The sequence below is a fragment of the Hoplias malabaricus genome, chromosome X2 (assembly GCF_029633855.1).
Source record: "Hoplias malabaricus isolate fHopMal1 chromosome X2, fHopMal1.hap1, whole genome shotgun sequence".
Classification (NCBI taxonomy): domain Eukaryota; kingdom Metazoa; phylum Chordata; class Actinopteri; order Characiformes; family Erythrinidae; genus Hoplias; species Hoplias malabaricus.
In genome coordinates, this window is record NC_089819.1 from 47,536,609 (window position 1) to 47,561,139 (window position 24,531).

At 40.4% G+C, this 24,531-nt stretch overlaps 2 protein-coding genes across 3 annotated transcripts in view; one reads left to right on the plus strand and one right to left on the minus strand.

The window, feature by feature from the left end:
* The first annotated feature begins 5,893 nt into the window (after positions 1 to 5,893).
* On the plus strand, positions 5,894 to 21,521 carry LOC136676191 (transmembrane protein 178B-like). The gene is made up of 4 exons (XM_066653031.1): positions 5,894 to 6,406; positions 15,082 to 15,195; positions 15,590 to 15,727; positions 17,005 to 21,521. The coding sequence occupies exons 1-4, from the start codon at positions 6,025 to 6,027 to the stop codon at positions 17,253 to 17,255; spliced, it is 885 nt and encodes a 294-aa protein (XP_066509128.1). The 5' UTR covers positions 5,894 to 6,024; the 3' UTR covers positions 17,256 to 21,521.
* Positions 21,522 to 22,113: 592 nt separating this feature from the next.
* Positions 22,114 to 24,531, minus strand: part of LOC136677015 (growth arrest-specific protein 2-like) — a 34,501-nt gene continuing 32,083 nt past the window's right edge. For both annotated transcript variants that reach the window (XM_066654360.1, XM_066654359.1), the window contains exon 8: positions 22,114 to 23,921. In XM_066654360.1, coding sequence (XP_066510457.1) covers positions 23,712 to 23,921 — 210 coding nt within the window. In that variant the 3' untranslated portion in view covers positions 22,114 to 23,711. The remainder of the gene's footprint in view (positions 23,922 to 24,531) is intronic.

Here is a 24,531-nt window from a genome sequence, read left to right on the forward strand (position 1 = left end):
TATACTTTGCAAAAAATAACTACCTTTCTGTGTTTTTATTTGTGTGTTTATAACAAAAAGTCATGGACAATACAATATATGGGTCATTGCAAATGTCAGAGGACAGAAAATTATTTAAAAAAAAATTAAAATAAGGTGGGGGGGAGGGTGGGTGGTACATACTGGAAAACATATCTTCTTGTGTCAGCCCTTGGCCTTAAAAGCAAATGTTTCCCCACCTCATAAAGAGAATGACACTTTTACATTCAGTTCTCCACGGCTTACGGTGGAACAGTATGTGGCTGACATTTAAGTTGATTGTAAATATTTATTCACTGTTTAAATTTCCCCAAAAAATGTGTATTTATTTGTGTAATTTCTGTAGCTTTCTGGCTTTTTTTAAATGCAGTTAGTGCTCTCCTGAATTTAAAGTCATTCCTGTGTACAGCAAAAATAAGTGAGTTTAACCCACCTATGGAGCAGTAATAGAGTAATACTCTCATCTCAGTTTTCAAAACCCCCAGATACAATTTCATACCAGAAAGCCTAGCATACCAGACAGAGACACTTTGTTTTTTTACTCAATTACAGATACTGGGGCTTCATAAACAAATTTTTTAAAGAGAAAAATATTCAATGTTGCCTTATACATCCTGTTCAGGTTTTCCTAATAAATCTGCAAGATTGTTTTCAGACTTGGGACTCCACAGTCCATAAAAACAAAACAAAATTAGGGGTTTTTTTTTGTTTTCTTTTTAAGTCCACTTATCTCCGCAATGGCCTCCTGAGGGAAAAAAATCATTTCAGACATTTTGATTGAAGAGTTGTCTTCTCACAGTGGAAGTATGGATACCTGTGGGTTTTTTTAAAAGAAAGTCTTTGCATTAGGCAAGCCTATTTATAATGTGAACTATGTGCACTGTATTGGATCCAAGAATCTTCGTTCCCAAGCTGCTTGCTTTTTAATTGTTTATTTATACCCTCTATGTGCACAGGCCTTCTTGGAAGAACTGGGTGGAGGTGAAGAGAATGAGTTATTCACAGTGAAAGGAATTAGCATTTTAATAAGTTTCATGTTTCACTGACGCATGGTGTGTATTTATGTAGAGGGGATGTACTCCAATCAGCACTTAATACAATGCAGTACAATCAGACAAACTCTTATTAATGAAACCTTTCACATCATTATTGGGGGTATCCTTATGGCTACAACAGTATTGTACTTTATGCCACTGCACTTGTCTGTTGCATTGACTTTATATGCCTCAATAGGTTACACAGATTTAAGCCCCTGATGGATATTTGAGAGTATGGGTTACACAGTAACTTTAGTGAACAGTGTATCCATGCAGAAAAAAAAAATTCTGATAGTGTAGATTATATTGTGTGTGTTTGCTGTATTGGTGTAGTGCAGTTCTCAGGCCCTTTATGGCAATCTCTCTTCTTCCTGCAGAGTCTCGATCTGAATTGTCATATGGGAAGCGAGGGGGTGGTATCGATCATGTGTTCACACTTGTCCAATTTCGGCACACACTGTTTGGCAAGGGACCGTTGCCATAACGACTCCCCCGTGGGTTGCCTTCTTTTTATCCTCTGCAGTGGAGTGGCTTGATGTGTTTGGGGAAAAAATTGTAACTTTCAGCAATGATCTTTGCTCTTCGAAAGCATGAATAATCACAGTCATTCACACACAGCAGCACAGCTAACTGCTCTCCCTGGTGCTTAAGTGATCAATCTTTTCCCAGATCATTATTTCCTGCATTGGAGATCCCACGGTGCCTCTGTCCGGGCCACCCTCACTTAAACCAATTGTTCTTCAAAAATCAAATTTGTACAATTTACCCCATCAATCAGTACGCAGTAGTACACAGTCATTTTCAGTGTCTAAAGTTTACTGCTATATTTTTTTACAGATCCAGGAAGCAAATGTACCTAACGAGTGAGATAATATTATGTCCAAGTGTATGTGTGTTAAAGAGTGGAATCTGACCTATAGACGTATACAAGGCCATGCAGACATGGGGAAAAAAAGCTATATTAACTTATATTACTCTAACAATACTCTGACAGTAGTGGGTATTTGGAATGTAGTTATTAAATGCACAGAACTTTAAAGTTAAAGAGCCTTCCATGTGGCATGTCTTGAAGTTGTGCTTGGGTAAGCAGGTAGTGTGTCACCCAGGAAAAGCTAGCATGGATTATCAAAAATGAAAGCTAATTTTGATTCAGTTAGTAGTTGTGAGGGATTTTTTTAAGTATGATTGCATAGCTGTGAAACAGGTTATTTCATATTTCCTCTTTTGTAGGATGTAAATGTTTTACTGATAGTGAATGTGAAAGTACAAAGCTTGTCATAAATATATTTGCAAATTTGTTTTGTGATAAACTGTATTGCCAAAAGTATTCACTCACCCATCCAAATCATAGGTGTACCAATCACTCCCATGGCCAAAAAAAACAAGCGCCTAGGCATGCAGACTGCTTCTACAAACACTGAATAGGTTGATCGCAGGAGCTCAGTGAATTCCAGTGTGGTACCATGTTGGGATAAATATTCCACAGTCGACTGTTGGTGGTATGATAGCAAAGTGGAAGTGATTGGAAACGACAGCAACTCAGCCACAAAGTGGTAGGCCACATAAGATGACCGAGTGGGGTTAGCGGATGTTGAGGCCAGAGGTTGGTAACGTTCTGCAGAGTCCATTGCTAAAGATCTGCAACCTTCATGTGGCCTTCAGATTAGCTCAAGAACAATGCGTAGAGAGCTTCATGGAATGGGTTTCCATGTCGAGCAGCTGCATCCAGCATTACATAACCAAGCCATATTTTTTTATTAATCAGTTGACCAAGACCACCCAGAACCAATGGCATTAATTCATATTATAAATATTACATTAAATTATATATTAGATTGTAAATAATGTAATAGCTTTCAGTGAGTTGGCAATACATGTTTTGAAGAACTGGTTCCTATCACTACCACTGTGAACAAATACGACTTTAAATGGGACATATTTGAGATACACTGTTTTGCCAAAGGTATTTTGGCACAAATTATTTGGCACACATTCTTGGGTCTTAATTAAATGTGTGACACCCTTTGGTCAAAATACCACAGTGATCATACAACACAGCACCATTCACCCGATCTTAACAGCCCTGAGTGTAACAACCAGTTTCATCAACTCTTCCTTTAAATGATAATGAACCTCAACTGAGGAGTGAGGAGCAATGAGCAGAAGCTCCGGTTTTAATCAGTTTTCTGTCTTTGCCAGTGTGGTTTTTGTATTCATTGTCTGTGTTTATTTCATAATGATTTACTTATGCATAAACATTGAATAAAGTGTGGAGCTCCACATTAATTTTTGATTTGCTGTCACTTTTAGATCACTCTATGGAGCAGATTTTTGTAGGTTTCTTCATAGTTTCACATGTCCTCTGCAATTACCACAAAATAAGCCTGTACGTATAGTGTAGTTTGTGGAGTTAGACAGCAGAGCTGGGCCTTCTGTGACGCAAAGTGACTGCAGGGAAGAAAACATAAGAAGCAGTGGATTATTAGAAAATTAAACAGAAAGCCAGAGAGGTTTAAACTAAAACAGAAGAACAGAGCAAAGGAAAAGCTGTGGGATGTTACTTGTTGGGCATATTTCCAAACATTTGACAAATACTGCTTGCTATCCAAGTCCCTGTTCCCTGTCAGGGCCTGCTAAATATGATATTTCAGCTGAAATAAATTTTTCATCCTACGACGACAATACACGCTCTCTCTATCACTACATGAGTTTGATAGATGTTTGTTTATTTATTGCTTTTGGGGACATTTCAAAGGACAAAACATGCCATAGGTAAGTGGGCCCTCAGCAGCATTTTCTGTGGGTGTTGGATTCTGTGACTCCCTTGCGCTGCTGAACATGTTGCATTTTCCTCCTTATGCTGGTAATGCCATTTTCAGTCTCCAACAAATGGTATGTTTAAAACAATGATAACCACCACAAGCCTTATTTTGACTCAACTCTTTTAAGTACAACTGTTCCTTAGGCCAGAATCCTTAAATCCCGACCTGACTGAAAAGATATAATGTCATTTAGGCTTTAGGTATAGTGCTTTAAGATATACACAGCTATTCCCTGCACTCTTTCACTCATTTTACACATTCACGAAGTCACTCACACAAGTGGACAAACTCACAGTACCACCTTCATCCAGTGTGTTAACCTTCCTGTCATTATTTAGGCTGTGGATCATGGTCAACACCGTCTTAACCCTGTAGTGATGGTGATGTGTTAGAGTGTGTTGCAGTGTTACATCTGGATCAGACACAGCAGGGCTGCTGGAGTTTTTAAACCCCTCAGTGTCACTTCTAGACTGAGAATAGTCCACTAATTCTAAAAGTATAAAGCCAATAGCAACCTGTGCATAGCGTCCTATGTCCACTGATGATGGACTGGAAGATAACTATCATAAAGTGTGTAGCAACAGGGGAGCTATTGTCTTTGACTTTACATCTACAAGGTGGACCAACAAGATAGATGTGTCTAACAGGAAGTGGATTCTACAGCATGACTGTGTCTGATTTACTTATAACAATGGAACACACACTTACACACACCACCACATCAGTGTCACTGTAATGGTCAAGGGGCTAACAAGTATAATTGTAACACTAAAGATTGCACCTATAAGATCACAGAATGGTGATTAAAGTAGCCATTCAATGTAAATGAATTCTGTAACATATGTCTGTTGCATGCATGTAACACTTATAAAAGTTGAGACAAGGGCAAATTAAAATGAGTAGATCATTGTTGAATTATTTTTAATACTCTTTACATCCTGAAAACAATAAATGAATCAAATGTTCTGAAAATAAAAAGAAACACCAAAGGTTATGTAAATTTGCTGCAAACTGCATGATTTAATTCAATTTGTGTGGTCTACCTGCTTGAGTGCCTGCCACCTCAGGACCTGCCCACATGCTCTGCAGTCTGGACGGGTGCTCATTTGCACACATGCAGAGTCCTTCACACAGTTCTGCCCAAAAACTGCTGCAAGCTAGCTGCACAAGAATGGTAGGGATAGTTACACTGATACCTGAAACAGAAACAATAAATGACAGTGTGCTCCTCTCTTTTGGACTCCTCTAGCTGTAGTCAGGCAGGAAACTGGATGATTTTTTATGATTTATTTATATATTTGTTTGTTTATTTTTTTCATTTGGATATAGCTAGTTGACACCATGGCTTGAGTTTAAAAGTAACATTCTAGAAAGTTCTATCATGGGTTAAGGCTGACCACTTTACTAGAAAATGCATCAGCAACTAATTTACGAATAGGATTATGGTCTGTCAATATACTGAATTGTGTTAGAGTTTGTGGAATGGTTAAACTGGAAGTTTATCGTTAAACGCTTTAAAACAAACTTTCCTGCATGTTATAAATGCTGTTTTAACACGCATTGTCTTTGTAGACATGCTTGTAATTTAGCTACTCTACAGTGTAGGTGTTCATTGTTTACCCAGTTGTCTGTTTACATGTTTGCAGCCTATGTAGTCTATACCCTTGTAAGGCTGGCTCCTCCCTTCATTTGTCAGCAGTACTCCTGCCATACGTCATTCAGTTTTAATTTAAATATATTTACATTTTATAATGAGCTCTATACAGTATCAAAACTGGAGGTCACGAGCCCATTCATTGTCTCACTGAAGGTCGTAGGACAGCAAGCTAATTGGTGTTAATTCGATGCCACTGCCAATACCGTCTTTTTCTGGAGACGTTCGATTAGTCCCTCCTCTGCTTATTGGAGCCAAACAAGACAATCTATCTCTCTCTCTCTCCCTCTCTCTCTCTCTCTCTCTCTCTCACACACACACACACACACACACACCTCACTCTCCTCTCCCTCCACCCTCACCTCATCATCTCTCTCTCTCTCTCACTCACTATTCCTTCTTCTCCTCCTCCTCTACTGTTTGTCTCTGGAATCCAGAACGGATCCTGAAAAGAGCACCCCATCCGGGGTTAGACCCCCCAGCCTATGAGAAGATGGCCGCCGTGAAGATGCTCACCAGCGCGGGGCTCTTGTTGGCGTTCTGTGCGCTCTGTTTGCTGGCAATGGCCATTTGCACCGATTACTGGTATGAAACGGATGCTCGGAGACACCGGGAACGCTGCAAGAATTACGCGAGCAAGCGCAACGACCCGGGCTACATCTATATCTCCAACCACAACCTGCCTCTGCGGATGCCTTCTCCGGAGGCAGGGCCAGGCGCCCAAGCTCCGCGTCGACACAAGCGGCATCTGACGCCAGTGGCGTCGGCCATGGAGTCTCACTGCAGCCGCCAGTTCAACTCAACCGTCTCCGGACTGTGGAGGAAGTGCCACCGCCAGGGCTTCGACCTGGAGACGGACGATCTTATATACAAAGGTGAGCCGTTTGTGGTCGTGTCCTAGATTTGTCTAGGTCGTGAAATACCAGGTGTCGATTCACTGGCATCTAAATGATTGCGATTAATCGTCAGGTAAATCGAGTTGTGACAGGCTGAGGATCATTGCTTTGATCTGGATATACGTGAGGCATCTGGTTTGATTTCACAAGTAACCGACATGGCTTTCACTTCTTAGTCCTTGGAGTTTCTTGGTCCTCAAATATTTACCAGATGATTAATTGTGATTAATTTTCAGTTAAAATCTCATGGCTGTCACAAATCGAGTTTTTTTTTCCAATTGCGAGGTGTTTGTGTTTTGCTTTATTTCTGACTTGTTCATGCACTTTTTGATTATTTTAAATTTGTCATATAAATTATCATGTGAACATTATGGTGTGAAATACGAACATCATTGTGATTTGGAGTCGAATAACTGTATACAAGGGTCAGTTCTTTGTGTTGTGTTTGCGATATCCCTATGTATTTCCTGGTAATAGTATTTAACTGATGATAAGCTATTTGTCAAATAAATAAATGTGATTAATCGCCAAGTAAAATTTCATGATTTTTATACAGTTTTTGTTGGTATTAAATTGCCCCATGAATAATTGTAATTAATGATTTAATGTTCTTTTATTGTTCTTATAAGCTGTTAATGCCCAAGCCTGAAGATGCTTAATTGACTAGCTATTACGCTTCCCAATTATTGATAGATTGAATTTCCAAACTGATATCAAAGCTCAAGTAAACAAATTCAAGGCCACCCAATTAAGTGTGGATGGACAACATGTGCACTATTCCCTTTATTACTTTATTGCTGTTATCTAGGTTATTTTTTAAACTTCCGGAATGCTTTTAAAGGAAATGTGTTGTGTTTAAATGTGCACATGGTAGTTTACATTCTGTGACACACTGGTTGTGTCTGTTGTGGTTTGCTGCTTTGCTACCAGTGGTCACCTTGAATAATGCACTATTTCATTTTCTTAATTCAGGATGCATAAACCTCTGGTGGCTAGGAACGTGAACTACAATAACACGGATAGGCACGACACTGATATTTTTTCTATTTCACCTTTAAATAAATGAGGAATAATGTTTTAGCCAGACACGGGCGGTTTTATGATGTGCACATTTCGTCTATTTTTCAGGTCCTAGTTGAAGAAGCATCTTGGTAATGTGTAGCCTAGCTCTAGTTTTCCTTACATCTTGGTTAGCATATTAGCATTACTCAGTATTAAGGTCAAGCAGCATGGTGGTGCAACAGGTTGTATTGCTTTCACACAGCTCCAGGATCCTGGGGTTGAGGGTTCAATCCTCACCTCAACCCACTGTCTGTGAGGAGTTCAATCTGTTATGCCCACATATGCATGGGTTTCCTACTGGTGCTCTGGTTCCTTCCAAAAGTCCAAAAAACACATGTTGGTAGGTAAATTGGCTGTGCAAAATGTCCATAGCTGTGAATGTGTGAACGACAGCTTGAGTGCGTGATGCCTTGTGATGAGCTGGCACCCCATAGAGTGTGTGTTCCCACCAAATGATTTTAGGGATGGGCGCCGGACCCACCACGACCTAGAACAAGATGAATTGATTAAAGTAAATGAATTGTGAGAACAAATGTATTAAGGTCACACTTAAATAATTTGACTGAAACAACTAATAATAAGGCCATTGGCACATTGTAAAGTACAGATGCACAAACTATGCCAAAGTCACTGGTTCAATACAGTTTAGAGCAGATCATGGTCAGTTGCTCTCAAAATTTCACTGCTTCAGTCATGTCAAGTGCATTTGCGTCTGTGAGGAATCATGAAATAATGAATTATAATAGGCTAATGGCTCACACATCTCAAGAGGGAAAAGAGGAAGAGGAACAAAGTGTGAATTATTTATAAGCTCACCGGGACACAGGGAGGCCACACAGAAAAATCACAGTGCACTGACCTCTAGACATTGAGAAAAGATGTTACAATCAGGAATATTTCACTGCATACAGTCCATTTACAGAAGCTGCAATATCAGCCCCTTTTAATCCATTGTTATGATATATATATAAACAAAAGTACATGCTCACCCTTTTGGCTTCAGGTGTGAACAGGTGTAAAACAAATTGAAGTATGTAAACAATATTTCAAAGCAGTGTTAGCACTCCAAGCCATTTAGCAATATATGGACACTAATGCAGACCATTACCTGTTCCGTTATTTTTTAATTAATTAATTATTATTATTATTATTATTATTTGGGATAAAACTGACATCAATTTTATCCATGGCATCAAATCAGTCATTCAACTTTGTATATCCTACATTTGTCTTGCATCTTCTCACTTGTGCTCCACTTGTTTTAATGGGTTTATCAAAATGTAAACATTTTTGATCAAACCTTCAGAAATCCTTTTTATGTAAATAGTCTAAGAGCCCATTGGCTGTCTCGTTGAAAGAACACTACAGGCTGGGCGCTTCAGCTCTTTATAACTACAGTCTGTAAACAATTGTTGACATAAAAAACAACCCAGTAAACAAGGAACGTCACTGGACGTTCAAAATAGGTCTAAAAGTAGTCTGTCCGTCAAGGACATATTTTAAACGTCAATGGACGTCCAAAAAAGTCAGTTACGTGGTGACCAATCGATAACGTCAGTGGACGTCCAAAATGCGATTTTTATACAAGTAATTTATTTCGGGACCAATTAAAAACGTCAGTGGACGTCCAAAATACGTCTAATAGTCGTCTTTTCAATGTCTGTGTTTGGACGTCTTTTCAACTTTCATTTTCAACCTTAAGAGAACGTTGATTAGATGGCTGTCATTACGTTATTTCAACGTTGAATCAACGGCTAAATGTTTACTGGGAGCCCATTTGTTCAAGTTGTATATGCACTGCATGACTATGCGTGTTTTTATTCTTTAAATATTATTGACAGACTACACATGAGAAGGTAAATGCCCAAATATGGGCCCTTAAATAAATATTTGCAAAGAATTCATTTTGAATGTTTTGATACGTGAAACACACAAACATTATAACTGGAAAATTAACAGCTGTTGGAATTTTAAATAGTTTTTTTTTAACTGCACTTAAAACAGCAGACGTTCTTACAGACCTTACATCCATACATCTTACAGGCCTTACATCCTTACATTTTCCCCCACATTCTTTAGTCCACCTTACTTTGGACTAGATCTTTCCAACAGCTGTGTCCCATGCTGGCTTGCAGGCTGCATGTTGCACACTTGACAGTATCTTCATCAATTATTTGTTCTTTGGTTTCCCTGGTGCCTCTAAGTGGCCGTATAGATGCCATAAAAGATGAAGCGGTGACGAGACACACCATTAAGTCAATCTAAAGAAGAGCCAGAGCAGGGATTACACTTCTGTCTGATTTACAGCTCTACACATGTCTGTCTCTTTAACTTAATCTATAGCTTTCTGCTTGAGTTTGCTGATCCTAGTAGCTTATTTTGAAGGGATTAAATGGTATCTATTGTTATCTGATTAAAGCTTTAAAACATGTAGGAGAGGACTTATACCCATGCTCAATAAGCTTTATGTTGAAACAAACGTGTTCTTGGGTTTGTGTTGAGAGCAAAGTTTGTAGAGAGATGAGAGAAGTGTGGTAGGTCTGCGTCATTAAAATCACATTCATCCAGAGTTAAGGGAGAAATATGGTATTTTTACCACCAGACATTTTAATCAATCCACTGTGAACTGGATGTATCAGAGATACTGTATTAACCCCACTCTCCGTATAGCATCGTCCGCTTCATTCAGAGCCTAAAAAGCATCAATGGTTTTCTTTTGGTGTTTAAAAATAATATATTACACTGTTAAATGTTCTTTCCTAATGAAACTTTTTCACTTCTAAAGTACGTTCAGGCCAAAGACTGTTTGGAAAGCTTTATTTTTAAGAGTGGGCTTGTTTTTACATTTTTGTTATTTGTTTATCAGTATTACCCAGAGCATATGGTCAGGTGGCATGAAGTCTTTGTAGGCGTACAATGTCTTAGATGCTCTAGAAATTACTCATAATCTGTTATTTTCTCAAAAGCCAAAGCAACAGTCCATGCTGAAAATATTCAACTGCTCAGAGGGAGGATTATTGACCACATGTGCCATTTATCACTGCCCTTGTCCAGTGACAGGGGTCGATACTGGGTTTATTGTCACATGACTGTGGATCACAGCTCAATCACTGTGCAAGCAGTTTGGTGCTGTTTCTTTTTTTATGTGTTTTGTTTGTTTACTATATAGGTTTTTCATAAATGCATATATTTTAGTTAGTTGTCCTCTATACATTATCTTACATGTTATAACATCTGAATTAACCGCTTTATAGGGCTTTTTTTTTCCTTGTTTGTTTGTGTTTATACCATTTGTAAATCCCAGCTGGTTTTTTTTTTTTTTTTTTGTGAATATATCTTAATGAATTCACCAATAAAGATGCTCCAAAACACATGGAATGAAATATCACTAAGTTACAAACTTTAAAAGAGTTGTCTTTTCTTTGTCTTGTTTTCCTTGTAGTTTATTATTCTCTAAGTCCATTATTAATATATGTGTTATGGTATGTATCAAAAACCATAATTCAACGTACATGATCCGACCTGGAGGTTGTGGGTTCAATTCCCGCTCCGAGTGACTGTCTCTGAGGAGTTGGTGTGTTCTCCCTGTGTCCGTGTGGGTTTCCTCCGGGTGCTCCGGTTTCCTCCCACAGTCCAAAAACACATGTTGGTAGGTGGATTGGCGACTCAAAAGTGTCCATAGGTGTGAATGTGTGTGTGTCTGTGTTGCCCTGTGAAGGACTGGCGCCCCCTCCAGGGTGTATTCCCGCCTTGCGCCCAATGATTCCAGGTAGGCTCTGGACCCACCGTGACTCTGAACTGGATAAGCGGTTACAGATAATGAATGAATAAATGAATGATCCTTTTTTGACCACACACTGTCTAATGGAATTAAACAGGCTGTTTTAAACAGGGGTAACTGTTATTTTACATCTTCATTGTAAAGAGATGGATCTAAGAAACCATAAGCTAAACAGAGAATTGTGATATGGCTTTAATTGTTCTCGTAAGTCTTTTTGAAGTCTAAAAGAGGTCACAAGTTAAGCTTTGTTTTGTTGTATATAAGACACAACTTGTTTTTCTTGTGCTCTCCGTATAATAATAGCATGTAGGCTAGCCACCCATCTTCAGCATGGGCATTTGTTAGCTGGCATAGTACATCTAGAAAAAAGTAGTGTGCTCATCCAAGCGTGTTGATCTGTGCAGTGATGTGGCATTAGCAGCAGTTCCAAGGGTTGGCTGTCTTCTAATATTTTGGAGGGGTAATGTGTTTGCCTACACCCTCCCAGGTTGCTGACATTGTGTGTGACTGGGGGAGTCAAAAGCTAATGGTTGGAACTGGGTAAAAATTAAACTAAGGTAAGATTTAGAGAAAAGATTCTTATTTATCTCATGACCTAAAAATGCTTTCCTGAGATAACACACCATTACATTTGATCAGAGATGTTTAAACACTCTATAGTAGTAGTCATTGATGTAGTGGGGTTTGTAACCTAATGCAAGGACATGTTTTTCTGATGTGCCATACTTTGTCAAACAGACCTTGACCCTGTCCTGCACCTATCACAGAAGAATATGGAGGACATATGCCTCCGTTTGCTCAAACTTGATCTGCATATGTGCTGCGTTTGCCCTTAGTCCGTCTGCTGATGCTGCACTTCCACACACAATAAAACAAGCAGCTACAGCTAAACAAAACAAATTCAGCATGGAATAAAGGATGTCATTATCTTCCCCAGCAGGCTGTGGCCATAAGCTCCACTGATAGAGAGGACAACTTCTGCTTCTTGCGAGACTGAGAACAAACCTGGGGTCTGTTTGGGGTTGGAGTGCTGATCTCTGGTTTGATTCTCTGGCCAAAATGGATTAAAATGGACAAATACACTGACCTCATATCAGCCCTTGGATATAGAAACTTGCCTAAGAACTTCAATCCCAGTTATAGCTTTTTATGTGTGTGTGGAGACAGATAGTAGAGTGTGAATATATTTCTCTCTCTCTCTCTGAATCCTTAGCATTGTTCACCTTCCTCTAAGTGGTAATGCATAATGCAGAGTTCTCTTCTTTGCTGGGTTCTGTTGGCAGTAACACAGAAGTCGCTTAAGTTCAGTGGATGTTTAAAAGTTATATCAGGCAGTGTCAGGGTTTCTTTGTTCTGTTTTTCTTTTGAAATTCTCACTTTTACTCATCTGCTGTTTGCTAGTTTCATGATGATTCCATGTTCAGTGATGGTGAGGTCTGGGCTCTCGGTTTGACCAATCCATTATTACAAGAAAGACCAGCATCTTCATTGTTTGACTGGAAGATATTCTTCTTATTTTCTTTTATCAGGTGAAACTCACTGGCGGCTCCACATCCTTTTAGATTCATAGTTAAGTGTTCTTCTCCCAGTGGAATGATGGATGCAAACTCCTGTAGAGGTTTTCAGATCTGAAGTAAGAGTGGAGCTGGAGTTCTCCTCTCTCTCAAAGATGAAAACTTTAAGTGCTGTTTATCTGATGGTCTGAGATTTGGTGGTGGACCAGGTGTTGCATGGTTGTTTTGGGTCCCATAGGTGTCCCTGTACTTTGACTTTCATTTTCCTTTTGCTAGCGCATAGTGTCAGATCTAATCGCTGGAGAAATATCAGCAGAAAAGGCTTGCACTGAATGACAGTTCTGACTGTAAATTACATGGAGGGTGAAAAGTGGATCTTGAACTCAGAGTGGGAGTAGCTAATAAACAACCATCTCGGTTTATGTGTAGACATACCAGCAGTGTGTTATCGTTCTCAAAATTGCTGCCTTTACCACGGCATAGACTATGATCTGTGTGGCCATTAATGAAGGAAATGTTCCAGAGGTTGAATAATTAAATTGACAGTGTGTATGGGATGTGCACTGATTGATTTTTTTCTTATCATGCAGAGAGGAGACTCAAGGCTGAGATATGCTCTCTGAAATATTTGATGGTGGCTAATTGGTATAATTTTCTCACCTGCTTGCTTAAGCTTAATTAGAGGCTGATCAGGAAAAATGACAATTTGTTCTAATCCTCCGTATCACAGCTGTCTCTCTCTCTCTGTCTCGCTGTCTCTCTCTCTCACCCTTCTACACTCACATGCACCCACACGTATGAAACAATCTCCCGGTTGTCATTCAGGATATTCGGGATGACTCATAGAATCCACAGAAGCGTGCCGAAGCTCCAAGTGTGTTTGGTTTAACTTTGTGTGCTCTGCTCTCCAAGAACTGTGTTCCCTCATGTGCCTGGAAGAAGAGGTGAAACCAAAGGACAAAGGAAAACAAAACAGTTGTTTTAGGCCTGAGTCTAGTCAAACTCTAGAACTTTATCAGAATTTCCATCATGTTAAAAAGTTAAACTGAGAGTAATTTACAGCACTGTGTTTCTTCAAAATGCCATAACCTTTTGTACTTTATCTTACCCTCTACAAAGAGGCAGTAACCTATATGTACTTGGGAAACTTTGATGGGTAGCTGAAATGTGTAATCTGACTAGCTGGCATTTCAGGATTCAGTGCAATTGCCTAGTTATGTCATGTGGTATTCTTGGTTGTTGAATCCAGCAATCTGATTGGCTTGTTGAATCTTGAAATATGCCTGAAGTCCTGTATTCTGACAGCCTTATTGAGTTCTACAGTCTGACTTCTGCTGTATGAATTCAAAAGTATGCACTGCTAGTTACAATAAAATGATGGTTCTACGGGGGTTCTTATGTAAAGAAAATGGTTCTATATAGCACCCCGAACACTTTTGCATGATTAAAGGGTTCTTTAGATTGATGGAGAATGTGCTATAGATGGTTCTATATAGAATCTTTCAGATAAGGGTTCTATATGACTACAAACATGGTTCCTCTATCATTAAGATATCAAGCTTGTTACAATAAAAGAACCACTTTCTAAAAGATTCTAAATATAAAACCATCTATAGCATATTCTCCATCAATCTAAAGAACACCTTCATGAAGCAAATAACCCTTTTTTTTTTTTTTTTTTTTTTTTTTTTTTTTTTTCACCTTTTGTAGAACCTTCAATTTTAAGTGTGTATGGTATGTGCTGTGATTACTTTCAGAAGTCAGTTATCTAACTTCATTCATTCATTATCTGTAACCCTTATCCAGTTCAGGGTCTCGGTGGGTCCAGAGCCTACCTGGAATCATTGGGCGCAAGGCAGGAATACACCCTGGAGGGGGCGCCAGTCCTTCACAGGGCAACACACACACACACACACATTCACTCACACACACCTACGGACACTTTTGAGTCCACCTACCAACGTGTGTTTTTGGACTGTGGGAGGAAACCGGAGCACCCGGAGGAAACCCACGCAGACACAGGGAGAACACACCACACCACACCCGGAGCAGGAATCGAACCCACAACCTCCAGGTCCCTGGAGCTGTGTGACTGCGACCTGCTAGTTGTATTGTGATTGGCTTGTAGAGTCCTGAAATGTTATGGTGTTGTGTTATTATTGGCTGTTGGGATCCTTTTTTTCCCCCATTGCTATAATGAATCTCTAACATTATGTGCACTTATGCAGTGACAAACTCAGTGAAGTAGCTTGTAAAATGCCTAATGCGGAGTGTTCATCTGCGTTTAATCACTTTAGGTGTTATTCAGAGATGTATTCCAGTGAAGTACCACTACACTTCATCTATCCTTCCCAGAAACCTGCCAGTCAACATCACCAAGACCATCCGGCAGGACGAATGGCATGCCCTGCGTAAGTCTTCACTGCTCAAGTAGATCATGCTAAACATGACAGAAGTATTTCTAACAATATGTACTTGTTTTGGCTGATTTGGCGGTTCACATATAAACAGCAAACATAGCTTCTGTAGTCAGCACTTCATCAGTAAATGCATACACCATTTCCTTATATGATGAATGCTTGAATGTTTCTATGAATGCGTGTCATGTGGAGATGATATACGCATTGAATTGACTACATTCAGTGCATTGCACATGGGCAGTAGATAAACCTACATTCATGCACATATATAATATCACAAAGCAAAATCATTCCAAGCTGTGAAGCTGCATGAGTCACTATACATGCGATGCCTCTCTGGCGGAGGTTGAGCTGTGATTAAAGCTGCTGCTGCTGATGTGTGTAGATCTGAGGAGGATGACTGCAGGCTTTGTTGGCATGGCCGTCTCCATCATCCTCTTCGGATGGATCATCGGGGTGCTGGGCTGCTGCCAGCAACATGACCTCATGCAGTATGTAGCTGGACTACTCTTCCTTATGGGAGGTAAGTATGAGTATTTCTGTGTGTAAGAGTGAGAGAGAAATGGAGAGAGATAAAAATGCATCCAGAATGGAAGTAATGTTTAATGTTGAGTTAATGTTTCTGTCAAAGTAGCACATGGTTATAATGCCACTGGATTTCAGTGATTACAGTCCATCTTTAACTGCCACTGTACTATGACTGGACACCTTGGCCATCTGGACATCAATATTTACCCATACAATATTTGGACAACTGTTGTAGCAGTTAGACTACAATAAATGGAAATTCATTCATTAATTCATTCATTATCTGTAAGCGCTTAACCAGTTCAGGGTCGCGGTGGATCCAGAGCCTACCTGGAATCATTGGGCGCAAGGCAGGAATACACCCTGGAGGGGGCGCCAGTCCTTCACAGGGCAACACAGACACACACACATTCACAGCTACGGACACTTTTGAGTCGCCAATCCACCTACGAACGTGTGTTTTTGGACTGTGGGAGGAAACCAGAGCACCCGGCGGAAACCCACGCGGACACGGGGAGAACACACCAACTCCTCACAGACAGTCACCCTGAGCGGGAATCGAACCCACAACCTCCAGGCCCCTGGAGCTGTGTGACTGGAACACTACCTGCTGCACCACCGTGCCGCCCATAAATGGAAATAAATAGCCTTAATATAAACACACTCCAAAATGTCATGGGTGTTGCTTTTTTATATAAGATCTTATTTATTGCTCTGTAAATTAAATATACTGTGAAAAATGATTTCAACATAAAACATGAAAAACGATTTTGTCATCAACATACAGCACTTTTGACTCCACATTTAACTCATCCATGATGGTGAACACACACACACACATCCACAGAAACATACTAGTGCATAAAAAACAGTAAATATATCTAAAGCCATGGGCAGAACCCGCACCTGGGGAGATAGTGGGTGGTTAGGTGCCTTGCTCAAGGGCACTTCAGCCATGGATGTGGAGGAAGGAGGTCAATCCTTAACTGTGCCAGCCACCATTTTCCCTGCTAATCCAAGATATCAAGTCCCAAGCCCATTCCTCCAAACTGTAAGCCACAGTTGCCCCCAGGCCTTTATAAATCTTTACTATGCAGTAAAATGTGAAGCAGAAGTGTTTTTACCACAAAAACAAGAGCTTCATTAATCATTAATTAATGTGTTCCTGAAAATAAAGCAATGTTTATTTGCACACACATCATTTCTATTTTGTTATAACAGCCATGGTGATTATTTTCCTTGACTGTATTCACTGTGTTCTTCCTCCTACAGGAACCTGCTGTATAATCTCTCTTTGTACATGTGTGGCTGGGATTAATTTTGAGCTGTCTCGATACCCCCGCTACCTGTACGGTCTTCCTGAAGATATCAGTCACGGTTACGGCTGGTCCATGTTCTGTGCGTGGGGCGGACTGGGTCTCACGCTGCTGGCCGGCTTCCTGTGCACACTTGCACCATCTCTCAGCGGCACCTCCACCCGAACCACCGCCCACAAGCCCCGCCATGAGAACGGGACAGTGTGAACAAGGGTGAGGGTCGGAAGAGACCTTTCCTCCAACATCTGCACAGTGTCTATAGAAACGTCAGGACGCCACAGCTGGACTGTTGAGATCACCATTCTGTTTGCATTCACACCATTCGTCAGTGTCAGGACAGGAGGTGTGTTTTTCAGGCTCTTGGTTGGAGATGGCCACACACTCAGAATAATAATCACATCCATTTGGATGGTGCAGCTAATGCTATGGCTGACTGGACAACCAGTGGCCTGTTGACCAATGGAATGAAAACTTAAGGCCAAGCCTCCACTTCATTCATGAAGACCAACACCTTGCCAGCCCATAGAAAATACAGAGGAAAACAAAACCACACACACACACACACACACACCACTCAGACAAAACATCATCTGCCATCCCTTTTGTTATGCTTTGGGGTTTCACTGAGCTGTTCACAATGTTTTTTCTCTCGTCTTTCTAACACACTCAAGAACTGGACACGAGGTGGCTGTTCTTTCTCTTTTATCTCAAAATGGTGCTCTCTTTTCACAATGATCACATCCACACACAATTTCTCTGCATAGTCTTGGAGAGTTGACACTGAGGAACGAAGAACAAAACTGGGGCAAACATTTAGCCAGAAGCCATGTATTCTTTGGAGTCAGTGGTTTGTACAGGTTCCAGTGTATTTGCCAGATATTTAAGGCCCTGACACAAGGAGCCATTGAATATTGTATTTTTTTGGTAGAGTAGCCATAATCCACGCTCAAGTAAAAGCAAAAATACCTTCCCAAAAACAACTTAAGCAAAAGTACAAAGTACTTCAGTAGCAAGTTAAAGCTACTGAAGTATGGAGTAATGTATACAGCTTCAGAGTCTTAGTAATTTAGGATCAGTCTATTCTGTTCGTCTTTTCCTGCATGATTTTGGGCTGAAATAAATGCTAATTGTTATCAAAACAGTGACAATCTGTAGGCTCACGTACGAACTAGCAAAATGCTACAGTATGGGCCAGTGAGGCCTAACCAGGTGTAATAAATTTTAAGACAAACAGGAAAGAAGTCTGGGTATGTCGGTCTTCCTTCAATTGTAATAGCAGGACTCTTAAACTTAATAGAGTAGATTCCTTTTACTCATTTTAACCTGAGTATTCTAAGGAGAATGCTTAGTAGACATGAAAACAAGAAAGGGAAAATCAATCAGTATTTGACCTAAGTACATGTGCTTGTTGGCTGTCTGCTGTTGTCTTTCCAATGTATTCGAGTGCCCATGTATTAAGACTAAAGGTGAACTCTCTTTATGGGGTTTGATGTTGCCTCCAGGTGCTCTGGATTCATCCCACAGCCCAAAAACACATGCTGGTAGGTACAGGGGTTGGACAGTGAAACTGAAACACCTGGTTTTAGACCACAATAATTTATTAGTATGGTGTAGGGCCTTCTTTTGCTGCCAATACAGCATCAATTCGTCTTGGGAATGACATATACAAGTCCTGCACAGTGGTCAGAGGGATTTTAAGACAGGATAGTGCAGGATAGCGGCCAGGTCACTACGTGATGCTGGTGGAGGAAAACGTTTCCTGACTCGCTCCTCCAAAACACCCCAAAGTGGCTCAATAATATTTAGATCTGGTGACTGTGCAGGCCATGGGAGATGTTCAACTTCACTTTCATGTTCATCAAACCAATCTTTCACCAGTCTTGCTGTGTGTATTGGTGCACTGTCGTCCTGATACACAGCACCGCCTTCAGAACACAATGTTTGAACCATTGGATGAACATAGTCTTACTGGTGCAATGTGTAATTAATGAAGATTGGCCACCAGTCTGCTCCAGTTTAGCCATGAAACCTCCCACACTACAATGACAGGTGTTTCAGTTTCATTGTCTAACCCCTGTAGATTGCCTGTGCAAAAGTGTCCATAGGAGTGTGTGAGTGGTGCCCTGTCCTGGGTTTTTCCCTGCCTAGCCTTCTAGGTAGACTGTAGGCCCTGGACCCATCATGACCCTGATCTTGCTAAAGCAGTTAAAGAAAATGAATTAATTAATTAACTACTAAAGGTGAGCTTGGTGTGTCTGGGCCCTTAAAGGCATATTCAGCACTTGTTGAGACACCGCAAAGAATTTGTGATTCAGGTTTCATGACCTTGTGGCGCTATTTTTCCTGAAGGCATTTATTTGGGCGGTGCAAAACCTCGCCTGCCACAGCAAATTGGAGCTTTAAACTTGTCCGCGTTGTCAGCTAAAAACACAACAGCGCTTATCAGTAGGCTGAGGAATGTGGACATGTCACTGAAAAGGACAAGACTTAAGCTTGAGGACTTTACTGAAGAGCAGTGCACCCCCCCAACAGAGCAGGGATAACGTGGAACGGGAGAGATAAAAGAAACATTCACCCCACAGCTTCCAGGAGCAAACTTTCCAGGACCTTTTGAAATCTGTATGTATACATCCATTTTTTTTCGTCTGTAGATTTCAGACCTCCGTTTATACGAAATGGTGCTGGATTAAGTAAGAAACCTCTTTTTCTTTCTCCTTATTATTAATGGTGACAGCAGGCGACCTTAGCCTCCAGTGTCTTGAAGAATTAGACAGATCTCAGTCCATGTTGGTGGTTGATATGAATAACTGAGCTGACTTACTTTTACAGCAATGTTTGTTTAAAAAAAAAAAAAAAAAAAGCTTTTTTTTTGAGCATCATTTGTTGTAGAGATGAATTCCTGTTGTGGACTCATGACAGAAATCCTATTAGTTGTGACGGCTGAAAAAGAGAAAACACACTTTTATACTTTTGATTTGCATAGAGAGCTTTGAAGTCTCCGGTACTGAAGCACAGCAGGGTATCCAACTTTTTTGCCAATTTGAACTGTCACAAATAATCACATAGAGTGCCACTTAGTAATTGGATGGTGTCTAGAAAAATGTGTGCTGTTGGTATTGTAAGGGTACATATTGTATATTGGCATGTAATGTACTGTAATGTTTACATTAACCAGACCCTCCTGCAGCCACAGCCATTCCTGGTTGCTCTTAAACCCTAAGTAACGAGTGGAGCTCTTCTCTATTGAACACAACTCAGTCAGACACAAAACTTAGTAATTCAGTTTTTACTTCTCTTTTACTGTCAATGCTTATGTGAGACACATTGACTAAGGTCTGAAAACTGTAGCAGTTCCTTTATTAAAAAGCACAGTTGTTTGAAATCAACTAATGATGCCTCAAAAGTGCTTACCAAATGTACAATGGTCACAGAGACTTAAAACTTTATCCAGGATCAGAGCACATTATTACTATTTATTCTGAATGAGATTCACTTATGAGAATAAGTTCATAGCTGCGGTATTCGGGGTACGAAGCTCAACGTTAAAAAAAAGTGTTGCGTGAACTGTTCTGTTTTCCAGTGATATTGACTTTCTAATGTGTTTCTTTTTCAATGATTTGATGTCATTATCACAAGATAACAGTTGTTTTTCCTGAGATAACGGAATCATTTTCTCAAACCTATGTTGTTCTGTTGTTTTCCAAGATGCTGACATTGGAAAACGTGAAAACAAAGGATTGCTTTCTGCATCCTGTCTTGGCAAACACCTAGTGAATGCCGTCTGGTGGATGCCTTTGATAGGTTTGTATGTTCTTTTATTGTGACATGGTGTGATAGATAAGTAAGTCAATAAAGAAATGCCTGTAGCTCTGTAGAGGGCTCTAAATGGCCACTAGCCACTAGAAACACCCAGTTATTTTCAGTTATCACTGGAAAACCACATTTACGTGGTGATAATGACATTAGTTATTTGAGGTCTTTAAACAACAGATCATCACAGGAACACACAGCTAGGAGACAAAGTAAATAAAGAAAATATGGTCCTTTCAAGAAGTATTAATGACAATGATGTGGAAGGGGACAATGTGTTTTAGGGGAAATTTGCTAAATGGGATAGTTTAGCGTGACATATTAGTATAACGCTACTAAAAGTATGTGAAAATGGTGTAAACACCCATACACCAAGGACACTAATGTGTCAAAGGTAAAATTAAAGTTACCAAAGGGTTCAAACTCGTACGACACTTGAGCAGGAGGAAACGAGAGCGGAAAAACGCACAACGTTGTGAGTAAAGAGATGCTAAGCAGCTCTGGGTGGAACTGAAACATTTGTACAATAGTCGTCTTTTGTTTAGGCAGTGGAAGTAGCACCAATTTGATTTTGTATAAACAGTTTTTATTGGTAATTTCAATGCAGCAGCTCAAGAACACAGCAATCATTATCACGCATGACCTTACAATGGTGAAAAAAAATCGATGTATTGAGAGACTTGTGTCCATTTTTTTTAATGAGTTTTATTTTAAAGAAATAAAATTTCATTACATTTATATTGTCGTGTGAATATTCATTTGTAGCAATAGAAAGACGTCCTTAATGTCACTATAGTTCTTTGTAAAGAGTTTTGAAACATTTTATCAATCACAATGGCGGCACGGTGGCGCAGCAGGTAGTGTCGCAGTCACACAGCTCCAGGGACCTGGAGGTTGGGGGTTCGATTCCCGCTCTGGGTGACTGTCTGTGAGGAGTTGGTGTGTTCTCCCCGTGTCCGCGTGGGTTTCCTCCGGGTGCTCCGGTTTCCTCCCACAGTCCAAAAACACACGTTGCAGGTGGATTGGCGACTTGAAAGTGTCCGTAGGTGTGAGTGTGGGAGTGAATGTGTGTGTGTCTGTGTTGCCCTGTGAAGGACTGGCGTCCCCTCCAGGGTGTATTCCCGCCTTGCGCCCAATGATTCCAGGTAGGCTCTGGACCCCCCGCGACCCTAAAATTGGATAAGCGGTACAGATAATGGATGGATGGATGGATTTATCAATCACAAAAGAAACAGAAAATCTTTTACAAAGTCGTCCCACTGCTGTTCATTAAGCAGCAAAAGAAGTAAAAATATAAAAAAGATAAAGATTTTGGCACACAGTGAAGACCAGAGTTTGCGTGTGTGTGTGTGTGTGTGTGTATAAACATTCAGAATGGACTCCCTGATTCATACCGGCTCGTTTTTATGTCACAAACCTACTGTATTTATACAATATACAGTGAGTGAATTTGGCTAAATTAATGTGCAGTCATAATGAGCACCAAGTTCAGTTGAATACACAAAGCTTGGGCAGCAAGCTCAGTGCCAAGCCCCCATAAACCACTGGGCAGTGGATCTGTGCTCTCTGGAGTGACCCAATATCTTTGGAATCAGTTGGAGTCTATAAACAGTACCAGTCAAAAGTTTGGACACATCTTCTCATTAGTCATTGGTGGAATAGGGCTGTGTACCAGCCCCTGCCTCTGTACAACCCAAGTTATGGTCTCAAACACATTAAGAAGGTGAGCAGTTCTACAAATTAACTCTTCCAAGTTTCAATAGGTGTAAAGTGAATGTGTGAGTGTGTGTGTCGACCATGCGAAGGACTGGCGCCCCCTCCAGGGTGTGTTCCTGCCTTGCGCCCAGTGATTCTGGGTTGGCTCCGGACCCACCGCGACCCTGAACTGGATAAGGGTTACAGATAATAAATTGTGTAGTGTATATTCACACAAGCAGACTACAGAACAGTTTGGCCGCACACATTCATAAAAATGTTATATGGAGTGTTTTAGCCCAGTCTTCTTTTGGAATAAGGCACAGTACAAAGCAACCAATCAGAAAAGAGCATATTTACATATATCAGTCTTAAAGGCACAATATATAATCAAGTCCTTTAAAGAAATAAAACACTTTGAAAAATGGCCATGTAAAATGAGATGTAAATGATTTTAGTTCATGAACCCACACAATATAAATGGACCTCCATTTATCCATTGGGCCTTTATATCAGAAAGGCTAAAGAAATGTGCAGTGTAGTCAGAACACACTGGGCGAACCTGTGGACTCTGTACACCCTGCAAATTACACTTTGTGAATCATAAACATTAAGCCACTTTGCACAAAAGGACCCAATTTTGTAAATAAACACACTTTTTTGAACCACCAGACGCCCGTGCGTGGGTTCAGGGGTCATTCATTTAAGACTTTGTACACCAGGCAGGGAACACGGGGCCATTTGAGTTACAGCCCCTGAATGCACTGTATTTCTTATCACCGAGCACCACCTTGTGGAGGATTTTGGAAGTTGTACTCACACTCCACATGTGACAGTTAATAGTATGTCATTTCTTTAAACATTTACTTTCAAAAGCTACATTAAAATGATGAATATTAAATCACATTGGGAAGTGTATATTATCGTTAAGACCCCGAACTTATGTTTTCCGTAATGAAACAAGTAAAAAATTAAAAAGTATCACAATAAAAAGTAGAATTGTAAAAATATAAAAGCATCATATTTTGTTGATTTTTTTTAGTTAATTACAAAATTAAATTGCTTTTAGCTTCCTTTGTTTACTCTTTTTCCAACACATCAGACATATCAGAGGAAGGCACGGGTGGTCACATTTTGCACAAAGAAAGGCTGTGAGAATCACTTCCTGAGGCGATAGTGAGTGCCCACTACCAGGTAGCTGTCTCGTGAAGGCTCTTTAGGATTGGGGCTCTTGGCGGTTGTCTTGCAGGTTTTGAGGCCTGGCCTACTGAGCTGAGCTGTTCGGCATGGGTCATGTTTCAAGAGGTAGGTTGCAAATGTTTCCCATCCACCTCCAACACGCACCATCACATGTTTATCATTCAGCATCTGAGAGAGAGAGAGAGAGAGAGAGAGAGAGAGAGAGAGATGGTAAATCAAAAAGTATAAGAAGTATAAGTATTATAAATGGTAGTGTCGCAGTCACACAGCTCCAGGGACCTGGAGGTTGTGGGTTCGGTTCCCGCTCTGGGTGACTGTCTTTGAAGAGTGTGGTGTGTTCTCCCTGTGTCCGCATGGGTTTCCTCCGGGTGCTCCGGTCTCCTCCCACAGTCCAAAAACACACGTTGGTAGGTGGATTGGCGACTCAAAAGTGTCCGTAGGTGTGTGTGAGTGAATGTGTGAGTGTGTGTTGCCCTGTGAAGGACTGTTGCGCCCTCCAGGGTGTATTCCTGCCTTGCGCCCAATGATTCCAGGTAGGCTCTGGACCCACCGCAACCTTGAACTGGATAAGGGTTACAGATAATGAATGAATGAATGAAGGTATAATACATACTTCATAATGCTGCTGACAAAACAAACTATAATTTTACTTTACAACGTTACAGTTTGCGACCAATTTTCCTCTCAGTCATCTCAGCCAACATTGTTTAGAATTGTGATATTTTGGAAGTCACATCAGTACCTCTGAAAGACCTTGTTTACATTTCAGTGATATAAT